The following is a 13869-nucleotide window of genomic DNA, read 5'->3' as shown; positions in this document are numbered from 1 at the left end:
GAATCATGCGTGGTGATCTTAAAGGGAAATGTGGCAGAAGAATTATATTGACAAAGGATGCGCGCGTGGAGCATAAGGCTGAGGCATTAGCTTAACTGTTGCCTGATCAATGTTTCATGCCAAGCACAAGGCTGAAGAAAAGACTCCAGTCGCATGTGGGAGGAGGCTCAAGTTCCCATTGTAGCTGATCTAACGCTGAAGTGGACCAATAGGGTGTTCGCAGCTAAACACAAGCGGCGTGTCCGATCCCGCTAACCCCTACCACAGTACATGCAGATCGAGGTGTCAGGACGTAATCTGAAGTCTCAAGGCAGCCACGACAGCCTCCACAATATTGCAAACCCATGCAGAACAACGTGAAAAGTGACCACCCACCACCCCTCCACGAGCACCCAGACCCTGCAGCATTGTGAGCTTTGCCCCGCCAGGATTGCCTACCCAGGGCTCCCCCCCTTGCTTCAGCTGCTCCGGCCAAATCTCTAGCCGGAATCATGCTCGGGCCTGGACCCCGTCCCTTAGCGACGCTAGCCTAGAATCGTGATGTCTTCCATCCCTTCGTCGGGCCTGAGGCCAGAAAATGATCAAGGGTCTTCCAGCTGTGGTGGTTTTTTTCATTCGATCTGCTTGAACAAGTGGAATTAAACCTCCAGATGTCACTGCTACACCATGCTAGATTCAGTAGCATGATGCGGATGACGCATCAGAGGGTTTATTCTATGGAAGACAGCGGAAAATTTTAGCATTGGTGTCCATCAACAGAGAGAGAGAGAGCAGACATGATTGAAAGACACGACCAAAAGGGATTGGCGGAGAAATCCAGACTCCTCCGCCCAGGCTTAAGCTTTCTACCCCCCTGGCGATTTGGACCCTGACCGTAGCGTGGCGGATGTACAAAATGCGAGAGCGATGTTTAGTATATGGTAGAGGTAGAGTAGGGGTAGGAATTCGCTTCGCTACGATGCAATTCCACACGGCGCCTTCCGCCACAGCCTCCGCCGCCGTCTCCGACGCCTTCGCCTTGGTTCTTCTGCTTCGGGGGGGGCCCGCGGGGGATTTTGTGTGGCGGAATTTTCCTTGTGGCGTTGCCTGTTTTAGTCTACTCTGGGAAAGGATAATGGTCAACTCGCGGCGTCGCCGGGATGTGCCCTAGCGGTAGGGTTACTCATGTGCCGGCCGTCGTCGGTGGATCGGCGAGATGACGGAGTGTGAAGCGGGGGCTGTTTTAGCTGTGATTTGCAAATGGTTGCGCCTGGACGGTCCGCTGTTGGCTTTTTGGGAAAGAGGTGGGAGGTTGGTAATGGTAGCGCAAGGCTGCCGGAGATCCATCGGGGTCTTGGAAAGGTAGGTGGTTAAGGTACTACCAACGTGGTGTGCGTCCAGCCTACCGGCTATTCCGGCGCTACCGGGAAGACCGATCCTACCTGGGGACTTCGCTTTCGAGTTGCATTGAGAATTGTGATTATGCGACTTGTGTGCCTTATTCCGAAAGTTACGGCCGGGTGCCTAATTGGAGGAAGGCTGAGGTGGCGGCCTTGGTGGTGTGTGTGGATGATTTACGCCGTAACAAACCGACGTCCAGGCTCAGCTTGCGCTGAACTTCTTGAACGATCATTAAGTGCTGTCTGCACATTGTGTGAAGGTGATCAAACATGGGAACTACACGACAGCCAAAGGAGTGGGAGGTGTACTGCTAATATTGATTCCTGCCTTTCTTCTCTGCCTCGATTACTCCTCAACCATGCATGCGGTTGATATTTCCTCTCTCCCGACTAGGTACATGCACCCATTGGAACCACAATGCTCCCGTTATCCCAACCTCTAGATTTTTTGAGGCGCCGGTTTGTCCTTCTTCCCAAGACAGTAAAGAAACCCATGTAGAAGGCGCTGGATAGAACAAGACAGAGTTAAACATGGATATGCGTGCTGTCCACGCAGCCAAACAAAAACCTGTAATTAAGAGAACTGAAGGAAAACTTCGAATCCAGCTTAATATGTTACAGATCACCTTGAAACCCTACCAGGCCACCTCTAGCGACCAAAGAATAATAGCATGCATGACTCGACCATGCAGCCTTGCGCCCCGTTTGAGTGTGTGACCGGCCAAGTGTCGACTTTGATGCTCGTCATACGGGGCAACAGCAGTCTCGACCCGTAACCACGCCAGCGAACAGGCGCCATGGCGTGGTAGGGGAGTTCTGCACGAGGTGGACCCGATGATGGACTGCTTTGTCGCACTTGCCGGCTCAGTAATGCTTAGCACATCTGTCGATCCAGGTTTCACATCCCTTACACCACGTTACCCTTCGTAGCGAGCATCTCTTTCGTCTCGGGCAAGTACAGCAGGCCCTCCCTCTCCAGAGCCGCCAAGTCTCCGCCTGCTTCGATGATGGCCCTCGCTGCCGCCTGGCTCAGCCTTCTGCGCTTCTCGGCCGCCTCCTTCTCGCGTCGCGCTTTCGTCTTGCTCGACCCGGAAGGCGCCACGCCCGTCAGGATCTTTCGGCTATCGTCAGGCGTGTAGTTGACAAAGCCGACGGAAGCCGGACGAGGCGTCGATGAGGGACCCGTCGACGAGTGCGAGCTGGACTTGCGCCGGTGGTGCGACCGAGGACGCGATGATGGGGGAGGACATGGCTGCGACGAGTCCCGGCGCGAGCGGGCGATGAAAGCCTGCTGTGGCATCATTGAAGGAGGGTGGGGCGGCGATGAGGTGGGGCTGCGCGAGGGAGGGGTGATTTGGTGATGCATATGGTGTTGCCGGTGTTGCGCCGCTGGGTGAGGCGCGCCGGAAGGCTGGTGTTGGGCAAAGGTCGGGGTGGAAGCCATGGGCGTCGACGTGTACATCTGTGATGGGTACACGACCGGTGAAGACGTGGGGAAAGAGGAAGATGCGTCGGGCGCATGTGCATCAAGCATGCTTGCCATCGATGATGGTTCGCATTGAATCATCAGTCCGCCGGTGGCGAGGTCAGCAGAGGCTGAGCTGACGCCCAAGAAGTCATGTCGACCATTGTGATAGGTTGTGGGCTGAGAAGGCTGAGAAACGCTAGTGCTGCTCCACCAAGGCTGAGGCTCTCGATCTTGCGAGTAGTCAGACGAGGCTGAGAAGCTGGCAAAGTCGAAGGCTGCGGTCGCACCTTGGTTCCACGAGGACGATGGAATGCGTGAGGATTGAGGGGGTGTCTGCAATGCTTCGTTGAGGTCTTGTGTGAGATATGGGTTGTTGGAATGGTCGTTTGAAGCGTGGAAGGACGACCTTGTGCTGGTGGGATCTTGGGTGGTCGGGGACGCAACTGGCGTCATCTGTATTTGTGACCGGCTGGAGTTGTAGTTTGGAAACGACAGTTGGCGCTCAATGTCGACGACCTCGCCAGAGGTGGCGTAGGGCAGGTTCGGGGAAAAGTCGTAGCCATAGTGGGACTCTTCCTGGGACACCTTGGAGGAGGGAGGAGGAGAGAGCGGAGGGGCGCCGACACGCTTGGCCCAGATCTCCTGGTATCCGGTCCGATATGGTGTTGAGCGCATCATCTTGGGAGAGAAGCTGCCCTTGGAAGCAGAGCGTCTGATGACTGAAGGTGTCTGTCTCTTGCTGCCGCGAATGGGGAGGCTGTTGAACTTCCTAGGCTCGCAGGAAGAAACAATTGGTCGTGGGGAAGAAGGAGCAGAGAAAACGAAGGGCTCGCTAGGTACTTGAGGGGAGCAGGTAGGCGGCGGAGCGTCCAAGCTGAAAAGCTCCGGGTGGGCAGCTACAGCCTTGCCACGGGACTCTGGTAAGATCGAACTTTGATCGTCTTCGGGCGCGGCCGGGGCTACTTTTGAGCCAATATAGCCCCAAGCCTGCTGCCAGGCTTCCTCTGGTTCGCTGTGCCTTGATGGGTCCCAATTGGGCATAGGCGAGGTTTTGGGCGCTGCGCTCCCATTCGAGGACGAGGAGATGTCAAAGAAGTTCCCAAGGTCATCAGAGCTGGTGGCCTCGGCCGTATTGTCGCTGCTGAGATCCAGCAGTTCGGCGTCGACGTACTGATCAAAGAGCTGGTCGTATGGAACAGGCCAGTTCGAATCTTTGTCCGCGGGCCGGATTGGGAGATCGTCGAATTGCTGTCGCAAAAGGGCAATGTCGCCTGGCGGACGGCAGGATCGGCCTTGCACGTGATGCAGAGGGACCGCACTGGAAGCCTGGCGGACCTGTGGAGAGGGAGCCATGGCGGCGGGGCAGGATCAACCGGCGGGGCGAGAATCGACGAGGGGGCGACAAGGAGCAACGAGGGAGGGGTGTACCTTGCAGGGTACCTTGCAGGAGAACGTGCGGAGCAGTGCAAACATGCGAAGAACTACTTTGGTGAAGAGCCAAACAGAATCAAACGCAAAGAAGATATATAGAGCTGTCTTTCGGGCGCCAGCCCCCGAATTCTGGCAGACATTCCTGAGGGTAGAGGCGCTGCGATAGGAACAGCCCTCAGGAATGTTGGATCAAGAACTGCCGTGGTGGGGGATCTCGGGGTTTGACAGCCGCACAAACCTTACCAACGGTTCAAACCTGACAAACAATGCTGGGCCGGGGGTAGAGGCTGAAAGGCGGGCCATTCTTGCCGTACATTGTGTGTGGAGTCGTGGGGGTCGGGCATTCCGCATGCAGCCACGGCGCGGCGGCACGCAACGCGTAGGAGAAACCAGCCACAGGGCGCCGCCAAGCTGTCAAAGGCGTGAGGACCCCAACGGGGATGCGGATCTCAGGTCCTAGTTCGCCAGGAGGCGTTCTCGTCCGGAAAAGGCCTGGGGCCAACAGCGGTTGGGGTGCGGATGGCGCAATGTCAGAAGGTTTAGCCACAGTCGAAGGTTCAGCTTCGGGCCGCTGCCACTGATCCTCCCGCCAGCATGCCGGCAATCATTGGCGCCGACCTCTTTTTTCTTCAGACGGCCGGGCAGGCGAGGAATGCCGCAAACGGCGTGGCAGCGGAGAAGGGAATGCGAGCTAGTCCCGTTTGCCTGGTAGTGTGGCAGAATGCTCCGCGACGGCCAGCGGGCGAGACTCGATCAAAGGAATAAAAAGTGTCGCTGCTGTCCCGACAGTGTGGATCGGCGAGCTGAAGTCTTTGGACGCGCTCCCCAGCCGTCATCTAGCTGACGGTCTATGCCAAGCGCAGCAGCAATCAGATCAGTCGACATGCTGAAACACGCGCCGAGGACAGGGAGGGTGGATCAGAGGCCCACGAGCGGGATCCACGGTTAGCATTAGGTGTAATAAGGCAATGCTCGACATCCTCAGGCCATTTTGCGCGGCAATTTGCGACGCGATGAGCGCAAGCGCGGCCCGCGCTCGCTCGTCGGCGGGAGAAAAGGGAGGCGGCGGGGTAGATAGGCGCGGGGCCAGCACCTGGCGGAGCGACGGAGGGCGAGGGGGGCGGATGTTGAGCGCGGCGATGGCGATGCAGGGTAGGTGGATGGTGGTGATGGTGGTGGTGAGGTTAGCGGGTAATGGGGGGGCGCGGATTGGCCAGTGGGCACGTGCGGAAAAGTGCAGCCATGATGTCAACGATTGCGAGCGCAGCGAAACCCTCGCCTCGCGCAGTCCATTGGTCTCACCCACCCATCACAACACCATGGCTGCCGCTCGCCTTGTTCTGCGCTCTTCGCGCGCTGCGCTTTCATATGCGCGCCCCTTCAGCGCCTCCGCGTTCCGCTTCAAGGACCTCAATGAGCGCGGCAATGACAACGTCGATGAGCACCGCAAGAGACAGATGGAGAAGCCGCTCAACCCGCACATGACGAACACCACCTCGACCATTGCTAATGAGCTGCCCTCAATCGGCAAAGACGGCCCGCCGCCCGAAATGCTCAGCTCGGTCGACCCCAACTTCGTGCCCAAGGACGCGGTGCCTGAGAAGACGCAGCATATGACCGGAGGCACTCAGAAAGGCGCGCCCGAGGCCGGTGTGAATTCTGAGCTGCAGGTCGGCGAGCTCGAAGGTGCCAAGTTCCGCATCGAGCCTATCCAAAGGGTTGGCGAGGATTCCAACACCATGCGGGCAAGGTTAATCTGTCTGTCCCGAGCGTGCCTGTATCGAGTGCTGCGGTAGCTAACAGTTTGTGCGTGACAGACCAGAGTCGGAAGCGCGGCATCCTCGAAAGTGACCTTCTTCTGTCCACCTTTGCCGATGCCAACCTGGGATCAATGTCGGCCGAAGAGCTGCGCGAGTACGATCGGTTCCTTGATGAGAACGACTGGGACATCTACTACTGGGCTACACAAGAACCCGCTCCGACATCGAGGGAGACTGCCGAGGGTTCCGGTGCGGACTTGGCCACGCCAACCGCACAGGGCAAATCGCAGGAGACTTGGAGCAGCGGCCAGCCCAAGTCTGGAGAATGGGCTCAAACTGTCGGCACTTTCAAGCCTGCCTACAGGCCAGTGCCTCAGCGTTGGAAGAACTCGACCCTCTTGACGAAGCTGCGGGAACACGTGAGGGCTCGCAGTGCTGGCGGCGTCCATCCCGGTGACGCAAAGGTCGGTAACGAGTCAGCAAAGGCAGGCACTGGTGGTGGTGGTCTAGGAAGGATGCCCGAGCTGAAGACGTTCGATCAGTAGTTAGTTTTGTTATCGTTGCGAGACGTCGCACGGCACCGTGTACTACCGCTTGTTATACGTAATGTCAAAAGCCCCCCGGTTAGCTCGATGCAGGAACTGCACAGAAATCAAGAATCTGGCGTGTGTTCCAGGTATTTGTGAGATCTGCCAACATGATGGAAGATGCAAGAGGTGGGGACGGTATTGTCGGGAATCCCATCCGTACAATGGTAGTATTGAGGCTGCATGCATCCAACGTCATGGTTGCTAGGCGACGCAAAAGCTCCCAACCGCCTATGGGGGGATCCGGGAACTCGGTTGCTCAGCATGTGTGATTCGCGGGGGTGACGGGAGGCGGAGGCGATCACCAGGGAAGGCTGAGGGGGAAGGAATGCAGCCCAAAAGAAAACGGTGTCGCTGCATCCGTAGACTGGCTCTTTGTCCCCCCTGTGGCGTGCAATCATACAGGCCAGATCCCATCCTTCGTGTACACGGCAGGCTGTTGAGCCAATGCGTGGTTCCGATACCACAGCCTTCGCATAACCTTCCGCATGCTTCCGGGTGCGCTGGACCCTGGCCACCGACGAAAGCCCAACACGATTGAACCATCGTGGGCGTGGCTTTCCATCAGCTGGCCGGCCTCAATCCTGCCTCAGCCTGCCGCGCGGGCTCGAGCTGGTCGGCCTGCCGCGGGGAAATGTTCCCCTCCCCGCTGCCACGTCCGAGTCGCCACCTGGGCCCCATCGTGAAATGCCACGATCGTGTAGCACTCGCCGGGCCCAAGAAACGTAGCCGCCGAATAAAGGGTCTCTCTGGGCGCCCCTCCTCCGCCCGCCCCTAACACGATCGTGGACTTGCCGCGTAACTCTTCTCCCCTCCCACCTCGCCCCCTCCACTTCGACTCTTCCCCAAAACCACTTGTCTCTACCCATCAGTGCCTAAAATGTCGCTTCCCCGTTCATCTCGTCACTTGTTGCTTGCTCAGGCACGGCTGTGTCGCCTGGCCTCTGCTCCGTCCAGCTCGTCCTTCGCAGACGGGTTGAGAGCCCTCAGTACCAGCTCGTCGCCCTTCCACCTTCCCTCTCAGTCTTCATCAAGGTCTTCAAGGCCTGGACTATCAAGAAGACCAATTATCAACTCGTACACCCAACGAAGGTCCCACGCATACAACATTGAAGACCAAGTTGGCAGCAAACAGTTCCGGGACTTTGATCTCGCCGACGGTGTCTACATTGTCACCGGTGGTGCAAGAGGCCTTGGGCTTTGCATGGCCGAAGCACTGGCTGAGGCTGGCGGAAAAGGTTGAGTATATGTTTCAATGTTTCTGAAAAGGCCATCATTCTTTGTCCAACACCATCACTTCACTGTGTCTTTCAATGCCAACACAATACCACCATGAAAGCAACACTTGTCCATCCGTCTTGGTGCTACCTGCAACATTTGCTCTAGCGCTAGGGGAGCCATTGGGAGACTTGTTGAGGCGTGGCGGGCGTCAATCACCTTCTGCATGTATAAAGATTTGTTATGACCGGATCCCTCGGATATTTGGGCAACAACCTAATGGCCAGACTCTCCATGGTACCGTAGTAGCTATCCCGAAGCATTGCAGAACCCTAGAGTTGTAGTCGACAGTAGCGGCATATCGCTCCGGAAATACACCCGAACCTCAACCTACAGCGGTCTCTCACAGCATCACCCCATCACCTCATTAGCATAAGAAGAGAGAAAAAAGCATTCCTGAACCTCCACAACCTTCACAATCACACCCAGATCTCCATCCACCCCTCTCCCAAACTCCGCACCCAAGCTAACCAGCTCCCGTGTCTTTCCGCCCAAAACAGTCTACTGCCTCGACCGCCTCGAGCAGCCGGTCGCCGACTTCTACGACGCCTGCACGCGGATCCCCGATGCCTTCGGCGGCAGCCTGTCGTACGCGCGGGTCGACGTGCGCGACGCGCGGTCGCTGGACCGGGTGGTGGGCGCCATCGCGGACAAGCACCAGCGGCTGGACGGCGTCATCGCGGCGGCGGGCGTGCAGCAGCTCAAGTCGGCCGTCGACTACACCATCGAGGAGGTGCGCGACATGATGGACGTCAACTACAGCGGCGTCTTCATGACGTGCGCCAGCGCCGCCCGCGCCATGTTCAAGTGGAACCCGGGACGCCGCGACGGCGCCATGGTCATCATCGCGAGCATGTCCGGCAGCGTCGCGAATAAGGGGTTGATCTGTCCCGTGTACAATTCGAGTAAGGCGGCGTTGTTGCAGTTGACCAGGAACTTGGCTATGGAGTGGAGCGCTAAGGGGAAGGAGAATGCTAACGGCCTGGGTGGAATCAGGGTGAACAGCTTGAGCCCGGGGCATATTCTCACGGTGAGTTCAGTCACTTTACAGAGAAAACAGCCGAACTGACTCTCTCGTCCAGCCGATGGTCAAGCGCAACTTCGAAGAGGTGCCCGGCCTTCGTGAGAAGTGGGAGCGCGAGAACATGATGGGCCGGCTGTCCACACCGGAAGAGTTCAAGGGTGCGGGGTTGTTCCTGCTCAGCAAGGCCAGCAGCTTCATGGTGCGTGCTTCTTACCATCCTCATGTCCCTCGTTGCGTCAAAACGTGGTTCCGTGTTGACCTTGTAGACTGGCTCCAACCTCATCATCGATGGCGGCCACACTGCCTGGTAAACGGTCATCGGTTCCTTTACGCCTTATTTTCTGACAGTGTTTCCGATACACCATCACGAGGCAAGCGTAGGCGCGACATGGGAATGTGCGTCCGGAGTAGGTTCGTTTCCTTTCGTGTCCGTCTTTCAGTGGTTTCTGGGTTTGCACTGGCGAGAGTCAAATTGCTACATCAATTCACGACGTTGACGACCATTTGCCTGCCAAGAATATTGGATTTTTATCCCAGCAAAATTTTAAGTGTATCGCATCTCGTACCTCGATTAGCCCCACATCCAAAGGCCGAGAAGGGTGTTTTGCGGGGGTGGCGCTGCACGGCCTGCATTGGCGCAGAATTCCGGTTCCCCCCTCCTCCCATCTCACGCTTCTGATCATGCCATACGCTACGGCACCCAATAGGATTTGTCCGTAAGCGTGGCCTATTCTGCACACTCAACGGGTTCATGTACGCCAGCTTCACGTCAGGGCGCTTACGCACAAACACGGCAGGTGTGGCGAGCCACGGGGGTTGCACAGCCTCTCAGCTGAGGAGAGAATGTCCTATCAGACGCCATTTTCTTTGGGCTCAAATGCGCGTGATCGTTAGGCCGATGCAATATGCAGTGAGTTCTGGTTGCGGGTAGCCCTTCCGTCGACATGATTCGCGGCTGAGTTGATTCGTACGAGACACGCGGAGCGCTTGATAGAGTAATAAAAATTTTTACCCCGGGCATTTGCTTATTTGCTGGAGGTTCAGGCTGCACCTTTGGCTCCACTCCTGCCGCAGTACAGTCAATTCTGCATATACATTATCCCTCATGCGCCACTACGGAGAAAGCTCCGTACACATTTTGGCCATAAAATTTCACAATGTTTCTGTCTCGGTCTGCACCCTCAAAATTATTCCATTGGGTGTCCACAAAGTTACTGTTGTGCCTCTACGTATTGATAGTATTTTAAACCAAATCGAAGAAGATCGGGACCCCCCTGGAGAGTGAAACCCCCTATCAGCTTATCCATGGAAGAGAACCATGGTAGACTATGTGAGAGTACCGAATAGTCCAAACTCTACTCGCGAATCCACGTAAAGCACCATAACCTGCGCAAATATAGAAGATGGCTTTATTCATCTGATCTACTGAGTGCTTAGGCCGTCTATACTTTCCCGCCGTAAACAGCTTGGCATCGTGATGTTCAATCAAAGGCCAAGAGTACATGTCATACTTATCGATACTGCTCAGCCAATCAGCCTATTGAGCTACTATTTAGGTACTTTCACGAACGAGCATAGACGCGTAACCCTGGCGTTTCTGTAATGCGGGTCGACCCGTGCGGGTCGATCCGTGGGGGCCTCGAGGACCCGAGACATGTACGTGGGACCCACCGGAATCCCGGGTCTTGCATCCGTGGACCTGTCTCAGAGAGAGATCTTCGAGGGGTTTGGGATCATTGGGTCAAACGTGCTTCATCACGTCCTGCGGTGACACCCTGACTAACACATCCATGTCAGAACGCTGCAGGCTTCCTAAGCACAACGCTAGTTTTTCGCCATGTGCTATGCGAGAGAGAACACGCCATTATCCATTGAGGAAAAAATTTCCTGGATACTACCGTTTACTAGGCCGTCGAAGTGAATCCCAGCTTCAGGGTATAGTACAATTTCGATATGCCTCTCAAACAAAGATAAGAACTACACTTACATATTGATTGATTGACATCTCTGCAAATTTTGGCATATTGGGGCTCATCACTGCTGTACCTTTCGTTCCGGAAAACTAAGAAAGTCAAGTCCTTCGTAGTCCTTTTTGCAAGCCGGTCAAAACGTAACGCATCTGCTGCAGTCCTCACAGGCTAGAGCAGAAACTCGTGTCACCCTTGCGCGGGCGATTTGTTTATATTATAAATTTGCAGACCTCTCGTGGGCCCTAGTTCCAAAGGTGTACATACTTTGTGAAACATAAGAGCTGAAGGGAATACAGAGGGGTATTGCAGCTGAATGCTGGCGCGAATAATGGAAGGGCCTAGACCTTCGTGTAACTGTATCTCAGCTTGTTTTCTTTTCGCGAAAAAAAAAAAACATATGTGGGTAGTTGAAGCTATCGTCCGGATGTAAATGTTCAATTAATAATTATACATCCTCATACGGACGATAGCTTCGACTACCCATGATATGAACGGAAAACAAATTCAAGTTGACCTCGGGTTGCGATATCTGCGCAGGATCCAAACGCCATTACCTTTTCTGGCTTGAATCGGTGGGAAGGAAAGAATATATTCCACTTAATGTCAACGTTACCAGTTGAAGCCTTCATCCGGATGTGTCTACATTTTTCAAAAAGCTTCATTTTTATCAAGGCAAGTGATACAACTGCCTACGCATTGAATAAGTCTTTGATACCAACCGTGGGACATGGCTGGGGAGTTTCACCCAAGATTTTCCTGGTCGTCACGGCATTAACTAACACGCGAACATTGAACATCCGTCACGGATGACCTCACTATAGAATCTCAAATAGAAACAGGTTGCGAAGAACTATTCAGCCTGGATTGCATAATGTCTTCTCGTCGCAAGGTCCCCAACGCTATTGTCAGCATTTGGAGCGGGCCGAATATTCGGATGTCGGCATACATCTTGTGGCAAACTAGAAATATTTGCAGCCTGAAGAATCCCGAAATAACGCAGCTACGGCCGACAGTTGCTGGCGTGCTGAGGCGCGCCTTTTCTGGGGGATCGATCGCTTACCCAGGCCCTCGCCAATGGGCGTTTCATGTATAAAACGTGCACGGGGCATCGGATTAACAGTTGGCACTTCGGATCTTGTAGGGCTTCGGCGATGTCCACAGGGCCCACAGGGCTTTTTTTGCGATCGCAGATCAAGCACTGTACTGCGAAATAAAGGGATGGCAGGGCAAAGAAATGACAATTCGTTGATTGGTGTGAATACTGTGTGCGGTGGTGGGTGCCTCAGGCAGAAGTTTGCCAAGATTTCCTTAAATGGTTAGCGTGAGGCTTGGTCTAACCCCAGGCCGACGCCCTCCCCAAGCCCGACCACCCTATCATTAGTCGATTGGGTTCCTCTTGTACTTTCAAGCTCAGATTTTTCAGGAAATTACAGATATCTACAGGAGATCACGAGAAAAAGCGTGGAGGCAATGATAATGTTGTCAAAAACCTTGGACGCAAAGCGCGCCTTCAGGCATGTGTATTTGATATTGGTTTTGATATTTACAATGAAGACAATTAAGCCAACGGTAGAAAATTGATCGCTTTACCTGTTCAAAGGAAAACGGCGCTTTTCCTGGCTATATTGATGAATAATTGGACCAGAGCAGCCCAAAAATGTCGAAACTTCCCATCAACATCGTGAACTCCCTCCTCATCTATTTTCTACCCTTTCCAACACCACAGATGCATCTAGAGAGCGCTTAAGCGCTAGCCACGCATTGGCTGTACCACTGGTTCCACTCCTTGCAGGTCCAGCCATCTTCGCAGGTGGTAGGACCGGTGTAGCTGGTACCCCCGCACTGCGCGTATTTGCCGGCGGTGCCCGAGGAGGAGCCAGAGGAAGAGCCAGAGGAGGCGGCCTGGGTAGCGGAAGCCTGGCCGGCGGTAACGGTAGCGAAAGTGGTGGCAATGACGTCCTCAGTGGTGTAGGCGGTCTCAGTGACGACGTTGCCGCCGTTGTTAGCGGCAGCAGAGGTGGTAGCGACGGGGGCGGCAGTGGTAGCCGGGGCAGAAGTGGCGGGGGTCTCAGCGGCAGCGGAGGTCTCGACGGGAGCGGCGGCCGAGGTGGCAGCCGGGGTGGAGGCAGCGGCGGAGGTCTCGGCCTTGACAGCGCCAGTGGAGGCGGCAGTGGAGCCGGAGGCACCGTCCCAGACCGAGGGGCCGGGGATGGGGTAGCTGTCGAAGCTGTTGTAGATGTCGAACAGGATACCCTTGTCGGTGGCGGTGTAGGCACCGGGGAAGGAGACACCCTCGGGCAGGGTGCTGGAGCCGTCGGAGGTGACCTTGATCTGGACGCACTCCATGTAGAGCTGGGCACCGTTCGCGCGGTTACCCTCGTGGAGGGCGATGATCTCGGGGCGGAGCAGGTACTCGCCGGCGGGGACGTCGGGGATGGTGATGGAGTGCTTGCCCTTGTTGGCGATCAGGGTGTCGACGGCCCAGGTGCCACCGCTGTAGCCCTCCTCGGCGATCTTGACCCAGCCGGAGCCGGCGGAGCCCTTCTCGGTGGGGGCCATGTAGACCATGACGGGGCCCTTGTGGGAAGAGGCAATGATGTCGTCGCCGGAGTCGCGGTTGTTGTGGTGCCACTCGAAGGTGAACTTGTCGCCGGACTTGACCTCGAGGGTCTTGGCGGTAGCGGTAGTACCGCCGACGTTGCAGGCCATGTTGGAGGAGGTGACATCAGTGATGGGGTTGTTGTTGGGGGGGCTGCGGATGTAGCCAGAGGCAGAGTTGCCGAGGCCCTGGTCCTCATCGTTGATCCACGCGGCGAAAACAGTGGCGTGGGCGTTGGCAAGCTTAGCGGCCGCTGCCAGAGCGAACATGCTGTAAACTTGAGTCTTCATGGTGGCGAAAGAGTGTGGTTGTCAAAGAGTGACTAAAAGAACGAAAGTGTGCTAAAAGCAGAAGAATGCGAGAAGGAATGCTA

At 55.8% G+C, this 13869-nt stretch overlaps 4 protein-coding genes across 4 annotated transcripts; 2 read left to right on the top strand and 2 right to left on the bottom strand.

Moving 5' to 3' along the window:
* Window positions 1–2286: 2286 nt before the first annotated feature.
* Window positions 2287–4200, bottom strand: LTHEOB_8925 (Developmental regulatory protein; the record flags this gene model as incomplete). Its single annotated transcript, XM_035518456.1, has 1 exon — window positions 2287–4200. The coding sequence occupies one exon, from the start codon at window positions 4198–4200 to the stop codon at window positions 2287–2289; it is 1914 nt and encodes a 637-aa protein (XP_035369824.1).
* A 1397-nt stretch (window positions 4201–5597) lies between these two features.
* On the top strand, window positions 5598–6583 carry LTHEOB_8924 (TPR domain-containing protein; the record flags this gene model as incomplete). Its single annotated transcript, XM_035518455.1, has 2 exons — window positions 5598–6036; window positions 6096–6583. The coding sequence occupies 2 exons, from the start codon at window positions 5598–5600 to the stop codon at window positions 6581–6583; spliced, it is 927 nt and encodes a 308-aa protein (XP_035369823.1).
* A 1539-nt stretch (window positions 6584–8122) lies between these two features.
* On the top strand, window positions 8123–9238 carry LTHEOB_8923 (Short chain dehydrogenase reductase; the record flags this gene model as incomplete). Its single annotated transcript, XM_035518454.1, has 4 exons — window positions 8123–8140; window positions 8370–8933; window positions 8986–9126; window positions 9194–9238. The coding sequence occupies 4 exons, from the start codon at window positions 8123–8125 to the stop codon at window positions 9236–9238; spliced, it is 768 nt and encodes a 255-aa protein (XP_035369822.1).
* Window positions 9239–12640: 3402 nt separating this feature from the next.
* On the bottom strand, window positions 12641–13786 carry LTHEOB_8922 (Endo-beta-1,4-glucanase D; the record flags this gene model as incomplete). Its single annotated transcript, XM_035518453.1, has 1 exon — window positions 12641–13786. The coding sequence occupies one exon, from the start codon at window positions 13784–13786 to the stop codon at window positions 12641–12643; it is 1146 nt and encodes a 381-aa protein (XP_035369821.1).
* Between the last annotated feature and the right edge of the window lie 83 nt (window positions 13787–13869).

The sequence above is a fragment of the Lasiodiplodia theobromae genome, assembly GCF_012971845.1.
Source record: "Lasiodiplodia theobromae strain AM2As chromosome Unknown scaffold_29, whole genome shotgun sequence".
Lineage (NCBI taxonomy): Eukaryota > Fungi > Ascomycota > Dothideomycetes > Botryosphaeriales > Botryosphaeriaceae > Lasiodiplodia > Lasiodiplodia theobromae.
This window is presented reverse-complemented; position numbering and strand designations above follow the sequence as displayed.